Source organism: Cheilinus undulatus, linkage group 12, assembly GCF_018320785.1.
Source record: "Cheilinus undulatus linkage group 12, ASM1832078v1, whole genome shotgun sequence".
Classification (NCBI taxonomy): domain Eukaryota; kingdom Metazoa; phylum Chordata; class Actinopteri; order Labriformes; family Labridae; genus Cheilinus; species Cheilinus undulatus.
In genome coordinates this window covers 25,676,926-25,696,222 of record NC_054876.1, presented here as the reverse complement: position 1 = coordinate 25,696,222, position 19,297 = coordinate 25,676,926, and the positions used below count along the sequence as shown (strand labels likewise).

General features: G+C 40.8%; 1 protein-coding gene across 1 annotated transcript; it reads right to left on the bottom strand.

Annotated features, from left to right (window-relative positions):
* Positions 1–4,864: 4,864 nt before the first annotated feature.
* On the bottom strand, positions 4,865–11,849 carry spry4 (sprouty homolog 4 (Drosophila)). Its single transcript, XM_041801813.1, has 2 exons — positions 11,625–11,849; positions 4,865–9,208 (listed from the first exon to the last, which is right to left on the bottom strand). Exon 2 carries the CDS (start codon positions 9,155–9,157, stop codon positions 8,030–8,032), a length of 1,128 nt encoding a protein of 375 aa, XP_041657747.1. The 5' UTR covers positions 9,158–9,208; positions 11,625–11,849; the 3' UTR covers positions 4,865–8,029.
* Positions 11,850–19,297: the final 7,448 nt, after the last annotated feature.

The window sequence follows — 19,297 nt, the reverse complement described above, 5'->3', positions numbered from 1 at the left end:
AAAAGTGACTTAAAGGGATTAAAGTGGAAAAATGGGTGTATTTTAAAGGTTGCTAAAATGGGTGAACAGTGGCAAACATGGGGGAAGAGAGTGGCAAAAATGGTTGGGGAAAAAGGGCAGTTAAGGGGGTTCAAGTATGGCAAAAATTGGTGAAAATTGCAAAAACAAAACAAAACTGAATAATGGCAAACAATAGTGGCTAAAATGGTCAGAAGAAATGGTTTAAAGGGGTTAAAAGTGGGCATAAATGAATAATTCCATTAGAACCCAAAAATAGCTTGACACAATTATCAGCTCCAACTCTTAGCCAGGATGCTAGCACCAATGCTACAGATCTGACACACATGCATTGAAATCATGAATACATCACAACTGGGATAAGGCCCATTCACTGGGTTTGTCAGGGGCCCAGCCAATTCTGCTGAGTGGATCATACAGCTGCCTTGTGTTTATAACAGTTGATGATAAATTTAGATTTTCTAATATTCTAGATAATTTTGTTACTCTAGAAGCTCTGCATAAGGCTTTCTTCTGTAATAGTCTCCCCGATGATGCATCTCTTTTTTGTTTGACTCAGACGCTATGAAAAACGAGACTTTTTGTCGGTTGCTATCAAATTGACTGACAACAACAGGATATCTTAAAAGACAATCTGCCCCCCGCCCCCTTTATTAAATCATGAGGTAACTGTGATTAACCACAGTTTTTGGAAAGCTAAGTTCAGTTTCACTGGCCACACCCAGGCCTGATTACCGCCAGATTTGTTGAATCAAGAAATTACAACATTTGATAAAAAGAACATCATGCCAACAGTCAAACATAGTGGTGGAAGTGTGATGGTCTGGGGCTGCTTTGCTGTTTCAGGACCTGGACCACTTGCTGTGATTGATGGAACAATGAATTCTGCTGTCCACCAGAAAATCCTGAAGGCCAACGTCTGACCTCAAGCTCAAGCGCTCTTGGGTTATGTAGCAGGACAACGACCCAAAACATACCAGCAAGTCCACCTCTGAATGGCTCAAAAAAAAAATAAAAAAATAAAAATAAATATTAAGGTTTTGGAGTGGCCAAGTCAAAGTCTGGACTTAAATCCAATTGAGATGCCATGGTGTGTGCCTAAAGGGGCAGTTCATGCTCAAAAATCCTCCAATATGGCTGAGTTAAAACAAATCTACAAAGATGAGTGGGCCAAAATCCCTCCACGGTGATGTAAAAGACTTATCACCAGGTTATCGCAAACGTTTGGTTTCAGTTATTGCTGCCAAGGGTGGCACAACCAGTTAATGGGTTCAGGGGGCAATTACTTTTTCACACAGCGCCAGATAGGTTTGGATTTTTTTCCCCTTTGAAAATAAAATCATCATTTAGAAACTGCAGTTTGTATTTACTTGGGATATCTTTGTGAGATATTGAAATTGGTTTCATGATCTGAAACATTTAAGTGTGATAAGTATACAAAAAAAAAAAAAAAAAAAAAATCTTGAATCAGAACGGGGGCAAATGCTTTTTCACTGCACTGTAGACACTAATTTATAAAGTCAACATGTCTCAATATGCAAGGTTTCATGGCTAATTTTAGCCAAAAAGGCAAAAAATACAGCATGTGTATCTTGTGAGCCATACAGAGAAAGTCTTACTCCACTATGACAGGCAGTACAAACTAAAACATAAAGTATTCCCAAAATTTATTGGTTTGGTTATTTTGACCTTGTTCAGGGCTTTGAAAACATTTTTCGGCATTTTCATGCTTCTTTCTTGCATACTAGTTTTGCCCTTGCTACTCCAAATCATTGTCAAAGACTGAACCTTAAATTTCTCTCATTATGCATTAAAATGTACCATGCAACAGGGTGAAATAGAATGTAGAATAAATAAGTTTTGGAAAGTTACAACTGTAATGAGCTTCTGGATACTTAATCAGATCCTGAGACCAGGTGAGGGCAAACATCTATTATTGGAAGCTGTGGGTCTGTGGTTTTTTTGAAAGTATGTTATGCATATTCAAAGTGGCGGTTTGTCCTCTTCCAGTGGTATTTTAGGTCATATGGATGAACAACAACAGGCCTATTCAATTAGTGGCCCAGGGGCCACATGCAGCCCAGAACCAACCCCCAAGTGGCCCGGCCTGTGGTCATGCCAGAGATGCAAAGGGGAACCTGTTTTGCAAGTTTTCATAAATTCCCACAGTATTTCAGACCATGAATGCATCACTCCGCGTAGCCTAGCAACAGTCTACCTTCTGCACACTGTGTTGTTTTGAAGTGTTGCTAGCAATGCTGACAGAAGTAGCCCCAAGATACTGATGTGAGAGATGTGACCAAAATTATTATTTACAGAATTTCATTTTTTTTTCATTCTATTTCTTTTATTTCTATTCAAGTGGGAAAACATTTCTACTACCATAGGTTATGTTCAAATACAGCTCTGTTGTTGGGTTTTACGCACTTTTTGATGTGCTTTTGTCATGTTGCCAAATTTAAAAGGGAGACTAAGAATAAAAAGTGCATATTTTTCATCAAATTGATCTGTATTGGTTCATAATTTGACAATACGAGCTGCTTACTGGGTGCTGAACATGTCTGGCTTGGCTACATTTCTTGATTTTCAAATTTGGCCCAATTGAATTTGTAATTGAAAAGCCCTGAACTACAATTTGGTGACTCAACAGAATTTATTCTCCTGGTTGTGAAATGCAGCAGATTAGATGACAAACATGAGATAGGTCAAGTCAGATAAAATCTGTTAGACTTTTACCTGATAATACCTTTGTTTGCATTAATGCAACATACCCTCTATGTGAGAATTCAGTCATTCATGATAATGCATAATCCAACACTGTCATGCACAGACACATAGAGGATCACATCTGGGAAATATATCCCATCCAGCCTGAGGGTCAGTGACACATTTCAACAAAGAATGACCCTTCCTTCACCCTCTCCTCTACTCTGCTTATATTCTGTCCTCTTAAAAATGAAGGAGCATGGTTGTATGAATATATACTATATATATATACTATATATATATATATATATATATATATATATATATATATATATATATATATATACAGAATGTATAATTTGTAATGTAACTTTCTCTTTAAGAGTCATGGATTACTGTGTTAGAAAATACAAGCACAAAAGGAATAGTTTGTAGTAACACCAGCTGATGTGTGCTGGGTGTGACGACCTTATTCCTGACATTATACAACACCGCTGCAATCTAAGCACTACACAAACATACAGCAGCTGCAGTCTGACTTATTAGCATCCTGTCCTGCTATGCTGATTTAAAAAAAATCAAAAATAAAAAGTTTTTTAGTTAGCATAAACTCCCCCAATATGTTTCCAAAAATGTTCAAATATTAGTTCCAACAGTTTTCTGGCTGATTTCTGTTGCATTGTCTCCTGTGGTAAACCCAACCATTTCAGAAGCATGGCAGGCCAAACCACAGCACAAATAATTATTTGCATACACAGAGTGTCCGACCGGGGACTGGTTCCTCTGTGAATCCAGTCTGCCAGAGCCCATAATAAATGGTTTCTCCTTCACCTGCCTGTGCCAAAGCTTCCTGTGTTGATGATATGTATGTGGCCCGGTGGGGTGGAGATGACAATGTAGGTGTGGAGGAAGTCAAATGCAGGTGTGTGTGTGTGTGCTGTCCCAGGTGGGTGCTGACAGACCGGCAGGTAAACAGGCAGGTTGGTCTCTGATCTCACCTGTTGGAGCAGACACTGCAGCGCCTGCAGGGCTTCTGCAGCGGAAACACGTCCTTTATGTGCTGCAGGAACCAGGTCGTCTCTTCTCCTGTTGTTGCTTTTCTCTCTGTCTCTTTTCTGCCTTTATCATTCTTTCTTGCTCTGTTTTATTCCACCCCTCCTCTCCCAGGTGCTCCCATGTAAACACCCAGGAAACAAGCGTAGAGGGGAGGGGGGTAGAACGCCTCGGGGTTACAGCAGCACAGGTGGGCTGGGGGGTGGGGGGGTGACAAGTGTGGGTGTGTGACAGGAAGAGTGTGTGCTCCGGCTTCATAAGGAGGTGCTTTGGAGAGAAAGGAATGTTACACAGCCAGATTATAACAGACCACCCCTATAAAAACTGAAAGGAAGTCACTTTAACCTGCAAGTTTACACACTAAAAGTCAGCACACGCTAAAGCTCTGATATGAAGCAAACTGACAGGTTTGGGTTTCATGTTATGACAACTCCAGGAAGTCAGTGACTTATCTTTGTCCTAATATAATTCTTTAATGATTTTAAGGTCAAAACGCATTTTATGGCCTTCAGTGTCCTATGAGTAGTTTTTGCCTTGATACTAGAATCAAGCATTAATGCATTCTTGTAAGATGAGATGTATGCTGTTATAACTGTTATGAAACCATTGCAACAACAAAAAAACTAGGCACCCAATCAGGGGTAATAGCTTGTTTTAAAATAACCCAAAAAAATCTATAAATCTCATGCACACTGCAGAAATACATGGCAAAATTTGGGAAATGCTGGATCTCTTTCTCCCTCTTATGGCAACACAGGTAGTAGAGGGTGTCTTACAGTGTTTTTGTTCATGTTAAATAACTTGAACTTATCTTTTTTTACAGAATGATAAATGTCAATTTAGCAGCATTTATTTCTCATTTATAATTTCACTTCATAAGAAGGGTTTAGGGGTCTAAAGGCACTGAAAACGGCTCTGTGCTTCTCCAATGTCACTACAAGTTTTACCCAAAATTTTGCTGTTTCATTCAGTAGGGGCAGTAATTGTTGTCTTATGTAAAAGTTGAGACATCTATCTTTAATTCGGAAGTGTGTTTTTGAGTGTTTAATATGTGTGTGTGTAAAAGTAACGACACAACGCACGGGTATATTTAACAATATATATTTCCATTGTCAATGTACATTCCATTTTGACATAAGCTTTCTTCACAAACAAAAAGTTGGCATCTAAATAAATACTATATAAAATAGAACTTCAAAATAAATATATCTATAAAGGGAACCTTTTATATGAGAGATTTTTTTCTTTTTGTTACATCTAAACAAAAACAAAAGCACAGATCTCGTTCTTAATCCCCAACAATGACATTGCAAAGGCATAAAGGAATGGAGTAGCATCAACCAGCTGTATGAGACATTTTCCCTCTTGTTTGAGCTAAAAATACAAAAAAAAGTAGTGCCTGGAAATGAGCGACACATAGGGGTGTGTAAAGGTCACAGCATTGTAGCAAAAAAAAAAAAAAAAAAAAAAAAAAGAGTAAATAATTAAGTTTTCATTGTTGGAGACTTTTCCTCGAACATGCTAGTGAGCACATTTGAAAGTATAAAGCTAACATGAAGTGAAGAAGTCTTGCAGTGACAGAGCCGAGGCGTTAAAAGAGGAGATAGATAAAGGCAACGACTTTTTTTTTTTTAAAAAAGGAGGCCTGCTGGTTAAAAAAGATGGCACAGGAGAAAAACAAAGACAGAAGGAGGGGGAGAAAACAGCGAGAAGGGGAGAGACAGAGAGAGACAGACTTGTCTTTCTCTCCCGTCTCTGTGGTATGACAAGTTTATGCACAGCAGCTGTGTTTGTCAATCAAGGCTAGGGGTGTTTGTTGGACAATTTCTCAGGGAGGAAGGAGGGAAGAGAGGAAGGAGAGAAAAAAAAAGCAAGAGAGGGAGAGAAAGGGGGGGAAAGAGAGCTGAGACACTGAGCAGTAACAGCAGGAAATGGGTTGATCCGGATAGGGGGAGATTGTGTTCCCTGTGTGGATTCAATGAGTCCACAGTCTTTAGGACTCCGAGAGGAACCGGGGAATTAGCTTAGCCTCTCGACTGCTAATGAGCCATGGATAGCATAAACAGCTGAGCTTTTCTCTCTCTTTTTTTTTTATTGCCGGGCACACTTTTTCTAAATCAAGTGCTTGTGATAGAAAGACCTGTCATTTTTGAAACCTTGTCTCAAACCTCCCTCTCACAGCCCTCCCTCTTTTTCTTATTTTTCTCACAACCTCAAAAACATCTTCCCATCAAAATATATATCTAATATATTCTCTATATATTTTGTACTGAATTGTAGTTATAATGTACCATGCAATCTTTCAAGGACATTTAAAAGTCTCTTCTAAAGAACACAAATGTTGTGAAACTATTTACAGCAAAGAACATTTCACCTGCATAGCTCTAATCCTAAATATATTGTCAAAACATTTGTGATTTTTGTCGCCCCTCCTGCAGGTACTAGGCCTTCGCCCAGCCGCACAATCATTCAAAGTTTTGGCACCTTTCTGTCAGACTGAATTGCTAGGTTTTGAAAATATTGCCTCATACATTCAAGACTAAGGACAGTGTGTTCTCTTTTTTTCATGTGTGATAACAGCGTTGTGCAACAAGAAAACTATGAGCAAAGTTAGCAACCTTAGTGGAAGTTGAAAGAGAGGTGTGTGTTATGGATGAACAATGACAGCACACCAAACGGAAAAAGACCGTCTATATTAAAGGGGCAGTGTGCCTTTAAGAACCAACTGCCATCAACTCCAGAGTGGCGAGAGTGCATAACAACTGTGATCAAAAACAAGCTACTGTATGCTAGCTTCCTTTGGCAAAGTCCTACGAATGTCATGCAAGCCACAAAAATAGACATTCAGAGTAAAAGACGTACTATCTGACTAACGCAGCAATGCAGCATAATGATTTAATGAAGACACTGCGTGTAGAGGCGGGCTGGGGTCGTGTAGTGCACGCAAATGTAATGTGACATAGCTGAGGTGGTTAATACTGTGCTTTAGTACATCCTTTAAGGGGTTTGCGTCTTTCTAAAAAGGTTGTGCAAGTGGCAGGTTTTGATTTCGACAAAGGCTGTATAGATACAAACACAACAACGACTTTGCTATGCCTTCTCCCTCTCCCGCTCCCCACTCTCTAGCACTTGCGTCCCCTTTTCCAATTTTCTGGCCAGTTTGTCTCTCACTTAGCTTACTCGTTTTAAATTATTCACTATTGCCTTTTTGCCCCTAAATGTTTCTTTGCCATCTTGTGCAAAGAGGAAGGAGACTCTTAGGCTCTTTAGGCAGTTTAGAGATTAACATGCTGTAGGCCAAGTTCTAGAGAGGATTACTGTAACAGTCCCTGAGAAGGTTGGGTGTACTTTTTTTACACATTTCTCTACGACACATCAACTTTTAGCACGGTGGGTAACCATTAGACTAGAGCATGCAAGTCATGACATGCATTACCTCTGAGGTGATTGGTGAACAGCATTCAAATCTTAAAATTTCTGGGCTTTATTCCCCCAAAAACAGGAAATTAACTATCCCTCCTTCACCTGCTTACACTCCATACAGAGTAAACTATGGGAAGTAATTTAATACTCTCAACTTTTTTGTTTTTACAGCTCAGAGATCAAATGTTAGCATTACCAAGCTAGCATCTTAAAGGAGGAAAACACTAGAAGATGGTAATCATCATAATAGTGGAGAGAGTGAGCAGGTAAGTAGTAGTTTCACTCTCCCTGTGGCCTATCATAAAGCCACAGTCTAGGTGATCCCTTGTTTTTCTCAGAGGGACACTGGGCTGTGCTTTTGGGGGGCTGGGAGGTTGGTGTACAGGTGTTTAGCTCCATCAAATAACCTTTATCCGAGAACCAGCAACCAGCTCTGGTTAGTTACAAAATTAGCTGAAAAATACAGAGCAGCAGAGAGGTACAACGACTTTGTGCCTTCAGCCATCTTTGCAAAACAAAAACACATTTCCCACAATCTAGTCTCTTCTTTTTGTGTCACCCCTACAAAAAAAAAAAAACACCACAGAGGCCCGTTATCTGTTCCTATTAGGCAACTCTATGAGATCAAGCCCCTTTTGATGCACCCTATCAAACATAGCCCAACAAGCTATTTAAGTACCTTCGTTTTACATGAGTCCTCTTCCAGCAGATTAATGGGGAAGTTTAAGGGGTTGGTGTTGGATTGTCCTATCCAAAGAGAGCAAGCAAGTACTGTGTGGTCCAGTTCATTTATTTAAGCAAGGCCACTGTCAACCAGTTTGGTCCAGTATCATGACCCCTGCTGCTTCTCTAGCGTCCCGACTTTTGCTTCCACGCCACCATTTTTACACACAGGGATGCTCACGCTGGCCTGTGAGTTCTTGCAGCGGCAGCCGGGCCTACTAACATTGTCGTAACACTTCTGTCCAAGTTTGGCCAGGCCCGTAGCCGGCAGGTAACACACCAGGCAAGGCAGGACAACGGAAAGGGCAGCCATGAAAGACCAGCGTGCACAGCAGTTGGCCTGGGAGCATGAGCAGGGCTTGTCTGCGCACGAGCCCTCATCGTCCTCATCCTCTGTGCAGTGGTAGAAGATTCCTTTGACCAGGCACATGCAGGTGGCTGTATCTACCAGACTCTGAGCAGAGCACAGGCACTCCTGGTTGCAGACCCAGCAAGAGGGTAAGGTTCGGGGAAGAGTACACTCTGTGCATCGGCACTTGCCACAGTTCTCGCAGAGAAGGAGGTGCTTCTTCTCGGCCGGGGAGGAAGGGATCAGCGCCAACCCCTGCTGGCCTCCAGTGGTGCACACCCCTCCTGCAGGCAACTTTGCAGACTTGAGGTCTAGAGACTTAGAAGAGGAAGAAGAGGAGGTTAGGACTTTTGATTCAGAAGAAGGGAAGCAGCCTGGAGTTCGGGTAGTGATTGTGTTCACGGTGCCCTGGTGGGGTTGCAGGTTTGGGTGGTGGTCCACTGTTGGGTTGGGTGCAGCATGGTCCAGCAGCCTCTGATCTGACGAGGTGCTGCTGCTACTGCTGATAGAACTCGGCCTCCCGCTGAAAGAAATCCAAGGGTGGGTGGTGGTGTCCTGGTGAGGGTGGGGCTCGCACCTGCCCTGCTGGTGGTGCTGGTGCTGATGATTGTGATGGTGGTTGTGGTTCGCCCCCAGGAAGGCCTCTTGATTCTGACCAAGCCAGGTGATTCTTCGGTTCGCAGACTTCTGGCTCGGGGGCTGCTGGGAGATGACAGCAGGGCTGTCGATGTAGTCGTTCTCCACGTGCGAGGACTTGATCTGGTCGATGGGGTAGATTGTTAGAGGGTGCTGCAGGCGGCCGTAGGGCACTCGGCTGTCTAGCAGAGGCTGGGATATGAGGGAGGAGGACACTCCGGGGATGTGGTGGGGAACCCTGGACTCCATATGTAGGCTTGTGCCTCGCACGTCTTCACTTTAAAGCAGCATTTAGGAGAGCTGCAAAACAGACACAAGAAGACTGTTACGACTAGCTTGATCTTATCTTGGTACTTTTACTTGTTTGATTCTTTCTTCCATCATAACAGTATCCCAAACCACTGTGAAAGAAAACGCTGTATGAAAAGGGTTGACATGATAAAGATGGCAGATTACACATAGTCAAACTTTTCTCATCCTTACCAGGGAAATAAAAACCTTCACTTTTTTCCTTAAAGTGAGAAGAGGAAGCTGTTAACCTAACATTAAACCATAGATTTTAATGCTTTCTTGAGGGTGAGGTTGTAAAATCTGATTTTCATACTCTTGGGCACAATTTCTTGCTGCCTTGCATTGCTATATTTGTGACCAGCCTTTGTTTTATTCTACGATTAATCTACTTTCCTGACATAAGTAGAATTTTGTTTAGCAACATAAATAACACAAATAGAACTAAAAAGCGTGCTGAATTTAAATTAATCTTTTTTGCAGCATGTAAAACAGTTCACTCACAAAGTCTATTAAATCTTTGAACCAAAGCATTTCACTGTCTCTGAAATTCCCACTCTAGGCCACATCTCTGCAATCATCCAAACGTAGAGTTTTCAAGTTATCTTGATCTTTAAACTGAATACCAACAGGGTTTCAAACCTCCTCCTTTCTATCTTTGACATTAGAACAATAGAAGTTGGGCTCTCATCGTCTCCTTTCCAAAGAGCAGGGAGCACCAGGGAGCAGGGCTTGCATGCAAAAGACTCAAAGATGCAAAACAAGGCAGAGCAAAGAGTAGAGAAAAGACTTTAGTACGGCCACAATGAGCACAAGATGCTAAGAAAAAACATTTATGAGTGTGGAATTACAGTTTAAAAAAGAGCAATAGATTAAATTGTTTAGGAACATATTTCTTTTGCCCCAGTTTATAGTTTGAATCAAAGAATCAGGCCAAACTGTGGATCAATGAATGGATCAGTTTGTGATCTGCAGCTTTTTGTGAATGAAAGCTGCTGGCTGCACTTGGTGTTGCAAACATGAATCAGTGCACTCCAGTTATCACGAGCCTGTATGTAATCAGCTTCCTCAGTTTTTTCTATTCCACTGCACTCTAAGAGAAAGAACTAACCTACTTTACTGAAAAACAAAAAGATATTTGAAGATAAACGAATGAGCACATCCTACCTTTCCACTGACCCAAATCAGACATGCTTATTTAGATAAGGCTTTTGCAGAACCCCCTGCAAAAACCCAGCTCATGAAAGCATGATTTGTTTGTAATAATTTTGTCAAGGCCGTCCTAAAGAGCTCAATCTGTCTTGTGTGGTTTTGTTATTGCTGAATAATTGTCTTTTCAGAGATTAAAAAAATACCACTACTCAATAAGAGCTTTGCTTGGCCGTCTGCTCGTGGTATTTCCCTTTCCCCCTGATTTTCAAAAGCCTGTTTGAGAAAACCTGTTGCGACATTTCTGGCACCGACACGAGCGCTTGTGATCGTCAAATCTTGACTATTATGAGATCCAAGGCGGAACAGTTCGTGTGCAGGCGCGCGTGCACGTGTGCGCGCGTCCCTCCCATCAATATGTGAATGGACTGAGTCATACTAACCGGAGGCGGCCGCTCGGCATGCTCAGATACCGTGTTTATATCGATGTTGTAAAAGCATATTTAACATAATAGCCTTAATATCTGAGCATTCGTACATTATTATATCATTGATAACGCATTTGGAACACTTTGTGCCAGCAGATGCACAGCTGTGTGGCAGTTTTCATCGGCTGCTGTTAAATGCGTAGTTTGATGCGTTAATGCTGGGCGTTAGGGCTCATGATAACCAAGTGAAGCCTATGAAAGCATTTTTGATATTTTAATTGAAGCTATCCTGGTATTCAGTGAAAAGGCTAATGAAAAAAACACCTGACACAACTGCCATGGTGCGCCAACTCGGCGTTCGCAGCAAATTGCTAGAACGAGAAAAGCAGCCAAGCCGCCCGAGATAGACTTCAGCATGCCCAGGCTTCAGTGGCCGAAGATTTGGACTGATAACTGAAGTATCTAGCTTCATTTTACTGTGACAGTCGCTTTAAAATAAGCCTCATATAGCGACGGGATTGGTGCTGAAATGCGTATTTACGGTCAAAAATAAAAGGAACAAGTTCCATTTTTAGTTCTCAGTACTGTCTCTCCTCTCTGAGCCCTCAACCTCGATTTTGGCACGAAATTGATGGTTAAATATTGACTCAAAGTGCAAACACGGGTCGGGAAACAGCTTGTTGCAATAGAGAGTTTGCAAAAGCGTTTTCATGCCTGCGATCCAGTGGATTGAGAGGAACAGTCGAGCGTAGGCAGTAAACGCAGCGAAGGGGCTGAATTGTCTGTTTTTGCAGCCTCAAGCTCACAATCGATAAACATTAAACGACAAGGAGACAGACATGATCACTTACTGTGGTTTCAGGATAAAATTCTCATCTCTTCGTTGCGCACCACGTCTGCGCGCATGCGATAATCCGGTCCAGGCAAGCGAGTGTATCTCCACAAATACTGAGTTAAAGTAAGTCCAAATACAAGGGAATCAAATGCGTAATAAGAGGCGGAAGGACGGCGTCTCTCTTGCACTATATTCTCCACTCGCTGGTGCGTAAAAGGCGACTGCGGTTGTGGACGCAGGGCTTTGGATATGATGTTGCAACCACCGAGGGGGAGGGAAGTGAGTTTTTATGAATGGGAGGGTAGAGGAAAGGAGAGGGACGGCACTGCGCAGATGCCTCGGCGTTTTTTTCCCCCTCTCTCTCTTTCTCTCTCTCTCTCCCTCTCTCTACCTTTTTTTTGTGAATGGGAGGGCTGAAATGCGGAGGTTACATTTTTATGAATGGGGAGGACTCCGAGTGGTATTGCGCAAGCGCGATGCCGAGATTTTTATGAATGGGATGAAATGGCAAATGAGGCGTGTGTGAGAGGGAGAGAGAGAGAAGGGGGGGATTGAGGAGGTGGGGGATTTTTTTTGTCACAAGGGCAATGTCAGGGCTGATTTGCATAAAGAGACGACTCAACGGCTGTGTTCTAGTTTTATTTATTTATTTTCTTATTTATCTCTCCAGTTTATTTATTTATGCAGCTCCCGCTCCCTGCTCCGCGTTTAAGGAGACTTGATCGCGGCGCTATTGTGTAATAGATGCGAGTGGGCTAAATCGGCAATGAATTAGCGTCTGTTTTTAATTGGTGGCAAGTATGTTCGCTGATATTTGTCTGATTGTGATGACTTAGTGCCAAAATGTGTAATGAAAAACATTAGTGGGAGCAGAACATCCCAGAAAAGCCGTAAATCTGCTGGTAAATAATACCACAGGGGATGATCTATGGAATATTTTCCCCCTTTAATCAGCGCACCCTCGACGCTCACATGCCTCAGCTCTATTAGGGCTAAATAATGTCCGCTCCCCGTGTGTCCTGCTCTATCTAAAGCCGTTTATTGCGAACAAGGACGTGCCCTTCCTTCCTCTGCAACAATGTGAGGTATGACTACAGCCTCTGTGGTAGTGTAAAAAACACAGAGGAGAGAAGGGAGGAGGGGAGGCGAGGGCTGGGGGTGGGGGGGCTTATAACGCCTACTCTGAAACGCAAACCAGCATGAGGGCAGGCAGGATTCACAAAAGGACAGGATGTTGTTGATTTGTACCGAAACCACACGGAGGAAATGAGTGTGAATTTCCTTTCTCTGTCTGACATCCCTGTGTGTGTGTGTGTGTGTGTGTGTGTGCGTGTTTCCCCTCCCCTCCCTCAGCTTGGGGCCTTTAACCAGTCAAAGGTTAACAGTTGCCCCATTATCCGTTTGCACACATCACCATGGCAACCACTACACCTCCAAATAAGGATAATTGTTTAGTAGGGAGTGAGGGGAAGGAGCCTCATTTATTTATTTATTTGGTTGGGATATGTCACATAATTGACTAAAGAAAAATGCAACTTAAAAAAATGAAATTACAGAAAAATAAACATTAGTACAATGAGTGGTAAAATGACCTCCAATATTATCCCTCCATTGATTTTCTTTTTTTCTTTTTTTCACCATTTCTTTATGATATGAAAAACAAGAAACAATAGAAATGATAACAAAATAGAGAAAAAAATCAATCAAAAAGAAAATAATAATAGTAAGAATAATAACACTAAAAATAAAGTAATAATTTGTTGTTATATAACTGCATTAACACATTTTACTTAATCATACTTAAGATTTTTTTTAACTCTTCCTAGTCTTTTCATTTTATATCATTTTATTTTTAATTTTTGCCACAATAAGCTATCAAATTAAGATGTTGCTTCGAAGGGGCAATTTAATTTTTGTCTATCTTTAGTCATCTTTGGCTTTATTCCTTTAATTTTCTCCTTTTTTGAGGCAGAGCTTTGTTTCTTTAAATTTTGGACATTTTTGTACTGATATCATTTTTTATGTCCGCTTTTATTTTCATTCTTTCATTCCAATTTCTTCTTATATTTCTATATTTTTACTGTGTTGTATATAAAAGCAACAATGATGACATAATATCCCCCCTGAGATTCTAACAGAAGTGATTCTGATTGTTGCACCTGTTTAGATAGACATTCACATAATCACATATGTTCACTGTGCACTGTAATGTTTGCAGCATTTTAGAAACTATGTTGCACGTTCATGTGTGACTATTACGCCATTGTCCCTGTTTTTTTTCCATTGTACACTGTTTATTTAAAGCACTTTTTGACTCATGTCCACACTATGAAATAATCATGGAACATTACTAGATGGAGATGTTTTAAAGTTAAATGCAAAGCCGGAACTACGCTCCAGACATAGCTGCTGCACTGTGTCACTCCGCCCCGTGGTTCACTCAAGAAATAGTTCCGAGTATTTGCTTCATGTGTCGTAATGTTACATAATTATACCTTATTATTTCATAGCGTGGTGAATGTGCAGATCACAACTTGTCCACGAGAGCGTTTTGGAGTTGTTGGATTGTGTATTTGATGAGTTTGATGAGGGAAAGCAAAAATTCCATCTGCTAAAATAGTGTTCGCGGTGCAGCTGGTTTAACAGTCCCCGCAGATCTAGAAACAGCTTGCACCGACAACTAAAGGAAACAAACTTATTACTAAGACTATAGGATTATGGCCATGGGCGAATTTGCCAAAATGTTGAAGTATCCCTTTAAATATCTCGGTGAAGCCATTTAAAACCATAGAAAGGCATTCATAATGAAATAATCAAATACATAAATCATAGAAGGCAGCTTCTCTTTCCTTTTCCTCTCATCATTATCTGCCCCCATCTCCTACACAAACAGGGTGGGATATAAGCACATAGACACACACTTTGGGTACTTGCAGGCTTCTGTCTGAAGCTGCATGGCTTGCAGGCATTGGCCTTTGTGAAGTGCTGGTTGAATTGTAGATTTCTTGTCAGTGTGATCATCCAGGCATACATGCACGGAAGGAGAGGCCTACATTTCTCTCCTGAGTCTTTCCCTTCCTCTCAGCCTTCCTTCCTGCCACATCTGCTGGCTACTGCTGTGAGTGCTGAGTCTAATGGATAGACACATGTGCCTACACAGCAGTTTGGTCATCTAAAGTTTTTTTCTAAATAGATTCTCCATTATATAATATAAAACCTTAAAGACTTAAAAGTTGCTGCTGCTATTGTCACCTGCTCAGACTTTTTTTCTGTAAATCAAATTAAAATCTCAACAGCTCTTTTAGCTTCTCACTTAAGTCTATCACTTGATGTGTGTCACTAATCTATTGCTTTTTGTCAATCTTGTATTTCCTGACACACAATGAGTCGACAGAAGCTGCTAATTGTTCCCTGTGTGTATTTGTGTGTCTGAGCTGAGTGTTAGGTCACAGTGCTTAAATGTAAATCACAGCAATAAGCTCTGCAGAGTGCTCACAGCTCACATCAAAAGCTTCCTGTTGCAGGTAAGCCATCATTTACCACAACCCCCCCTTCAACACATCACAATACACATCTCTCAACAATTAACAGTGTTGGGCTGCAGAAACACAGGCTGAAAATGTAACCTTCAAAGCTGAGTTCACACCAGGGCAGCATGTCTGTGTGATCACAGCTCTCCTCAGAGGCACAATGTGCACTCTTTTTGAGAAAAGTAAGGAACATTAAAAATAGTGACTTTGTTTATATAGCACTTTTCAAAGTTCCTCAAAGCATTAAAACAGACATGTAATAAAATCAAGAGTGACCGAATTACAGCAACAGGACAACAATGAAATTACTAAAGCAACCAGTCACAAAGTTATAGGTTAAAACACAATAGGGTAAGAAATACATCAAATAAATTAAAACCAGTTAGACCCAGACAGAAATCAGTTAAAACTTAAACCTAGTTAAACTGGGTTAAAACTCAGAATCAATGAAATTGCACTTAGAAAAATGTGTTTTCAAGAGATTTTGAGGGGGGATAGGGAACCTGCGAATCTGGTCTCCTCAGGTAGATTGTCCCAGAGAATGGGGGTCCTGACTAAAAGGTTGGCCTCCCTCTGTCCTCAGCCTGGATGGTGGAACAGTTAGGGTAGTGATATGGTCTCCCTTTCTTGTTTTGATGAGTCTGGCTGGTGCATTTTGGTTTAACTTAAGTTTATGTAGACTTTGTGGTGACAGGCAAGAGTAAAGAGAATTACAGTTATCTAATAAGTATAAAATGAAGGCATGTATTATTATTGCAAGGTGATTTCAGGGAAGTCTGTGACTAATTTTTTAAAGTTTCCTAAACTGATAAAAAAAAATGACTGCACAACTGAATTGACAGATTGAGATTATTGTCAAAAATCACTCCAAGATTTTTGCAAGTGAGGGAAATGTTTGATGCCAGGGGACCCATATGCTGGGCGATATGGGCATTTACAGTCTCTGGACTGACAGAGGTAAATTCTGTTTTTAAAAGTTATGGGACATCCAGTTTTTGATATCTGTTATACAGTTCAGGAGTGAAAAAATGTGATCCAGGTTGTTAGGGCTAATAGAAAGATGAATCCAAGTGTCGTCTGCATTGAAATGGAAATTAATGTTGTATTTGTGGATCATGACTCCCAGTGACAGCATATGAATAGAATATAGTAGTGGTCCCAGAATTGACCCTTGAGGTACTCCACATAATCAATTCAAACTTGAGGATTGTGCATATCCAATGGCAGTGCTAAATTACCTCCAAGTTAAGTAAGAATGAAACCAATTAAATGCAGTACCAGTAAAACCCACACAGAGTTTAAGACATTGTAATGAAATGAAGTGGTCAACAGTATCAAATGCAGAAGATAAACCCAAAAGACCAAAAAATGAGTTACATTTTTCTCAGCTATCCACCTTATTCCTGGGGCCGCTACTGTAAATCTCAATATGGGCGAAACTTCCGGTGCTAAAGCAGAAGTACATTAAATACATGTATTCTAATACAGCAGCTAACGATAGATGCTAACAAACAACAACAGTTGTTTTGATATGAATTCTCCTCAAATTTGTAAATATTGATTTTTTTTTCATTTGTTTTTATTGTAAGCTGTAAGTAAGTAAATAAGGTGGATGCCACATTATTCCTGGGGGGGTCTACTTTAGCTATAAATATGGGTCGGACTTCCTGTAAAGTAACAACTAGAAAAGCACTCTGAGAGCCCAGACCTCCGCCATTAGCCCTATCTCCCAATAGTAAAGAATCCTTTAAAAAATTCCTGGATCCAGACGGTGATCTGGATCACTCCCAAAATCTTATCAGTTCTTCCTTATGCCATTTCTGACATTTCCTGAAAATTTCATCAAAATCCATCCATAGCTTTCTGAGTGATGTTGCTAACAAACAAACTAACTAACTAAATAACCAACTAATCAAGTAACAACTAACAGCTAACTAAACTAACCAACTAACTAACTAACCAACCAACCAACCAACCAACCAACTAACTAACCAACCCTGCCAACCACACAACCTCCTTGGCAGAGGTAATATAGAAAAACGCAAATCTTCCAAGAGCTCACTAAAGTGATTTAGTGTCGACAGTGGTTGTTCTGAAATAAATATTTGCTCCAATGATTACTGCTTCATTTTTGTTAGATCAATATGAGCTGAAAGTTTTAAATAATATTTTCTGTAATGCTCAGTACCTGTTTCTACATTAGTGGTACTAGTTGTGACAAAGTTAAATATGTCTTTAACAACAGTGTTTTAAACATGCTGTTCACTGTCTAAGTGCATCGGGGATGTGATTCTTTCGATATTAATTTATAATTAATTTTTAATACAAAACTTGAAATTTGCCAAACTGAAGAGCTGGCAACTTGAGTCATGGATAGTTTTATCAATATAATTCCCACATTTTAAGAGGGGTTAGTTTGTGAAATAAGAATTCAGCAACGCCGCAAACTAAACAATTAGCTGAAGGTGGTGTCCAAACTAATTAAAAAAAACGTGATCATCTCTTGCTATACTAATATGAAGCTAATAAAGTTAGCTAAATATGCTTGCCTGAGTTATCCAAGGTAATGTGACTTTGTACTCTCTAGTAGAAGGCGGTGAAATAATAATGTTATCCTGTTTGAGGTGAAGCAGTTGAAGTTTACATATTTTGGTATCCAAATTGCTCTAATAATCACGTTTAGCGTCTCGTTTCTATGCGAGTCCCATTTAGATCGAACGGAGTGGAAGTTGCACCCATTTTTCATGCAAAGAATCATGGGGGCTAGGAATAAGGTGATTACACATAAAAGTTGTACAGCACAATTAGAAAAGTAACAGTATGATTTGTTACTACATAAAACCAAAGATATTACACTTAAAAGATGACAGCTGAAACATTATTTCATGTTACTAGTTTGCCTTTTTAACAGTAGTTTGGTACTTTTTAAAAAAGTAATACATGAATATAGTTACTTTTATTATTTTTCTTCTAATAAGCTGTTTGAAGTGTCAAACATACATACAGATACATAGATGGATAAGTAACACAATACTTTTTAAAAACAGGACAAAACCAACCTAAAGTTCTGTCAAACAAAAACTCTTTGCCATACTGTATCTTTGTATTTCTTTATCCCCTCATAGATTAATTTATTAAAAGTAGCCATTTTGGAGGCTTTTGCCTTTATTTTGACAGGACATCTGAAGATAGATATGAAATCTTGGGAGAGTGAGAGAAAAGTTGATATACATGATACGGCATGAGGAGCAAAAGGTGAACGTGCAACCAGCGCTTCAAACACGGTAACCTAACAGAGCCAAGCCAGCGCCTTTTGCTGCCTTTAATATCTTTTCCATGATAGACTTAGTCTAATAATGATTAATGCAGAATATATACTGCAAGACTACCCTACTGCTCCCACTGCATGATGTCCTTTGCCAGTGCTGGCATGAAGGAGCTGTACCTCAGGATATGAGAGACGCCAAGATCACCACTCTCTACAAGAACAAGGGCGAGAGAAGCGACTGCAGCAACTACAGGGGCATTTCCCTCCTCAGCATCGTCGGCAAAGTCTTTGCCCGGGTCATCCTGAAGCTGGCAGAACGTGTCTACCCAGAATCTCAGTGTGGCTTTCGAGCTGAAAGGTCAAACAGTAGACATGGTCTTCTCCCTTTGCCAACTCCAGGAGAAATGCAGAGAACAGCAGATGCCTCTGTCCGTGGCCTTCATCGACCTCACCAAAGTGTTCGATCTTGTTAGCAGAGACGGCCCTTTTCAAGATTCTCCCAAAGATTGGCCGCCCACCAAAGCTGCAGAGCATGATCAAATCCTTTCACACCAACATGAAGGGGACAGTCCGGTTCAATGTTCTTCCGAGTCCTTTCACATCCGCAGCGGCGTCAAACAAGGCTGTGTCCTCGCCCCCACACTCGTCAGGATCTTCTTCGCACTGTTCCTGAAACATGCCTTTGGTACAGCAACAGAGGGAATCTACCTGCGGACCAGATCAGATGGCAGGCTTTTCAATCTCGCCCGCCTTAGAGCCAAGACCAAGGTTCGTGAAGCCCTCATAAGAGACATGTTGTTTTCTGATGACGCTGCAGTTGCGACCCACACCCAGCAGGAACTGCAGTTACTGATGGACCGCTTCTCCCAGGCCTGCAAGGACTTTGGACTG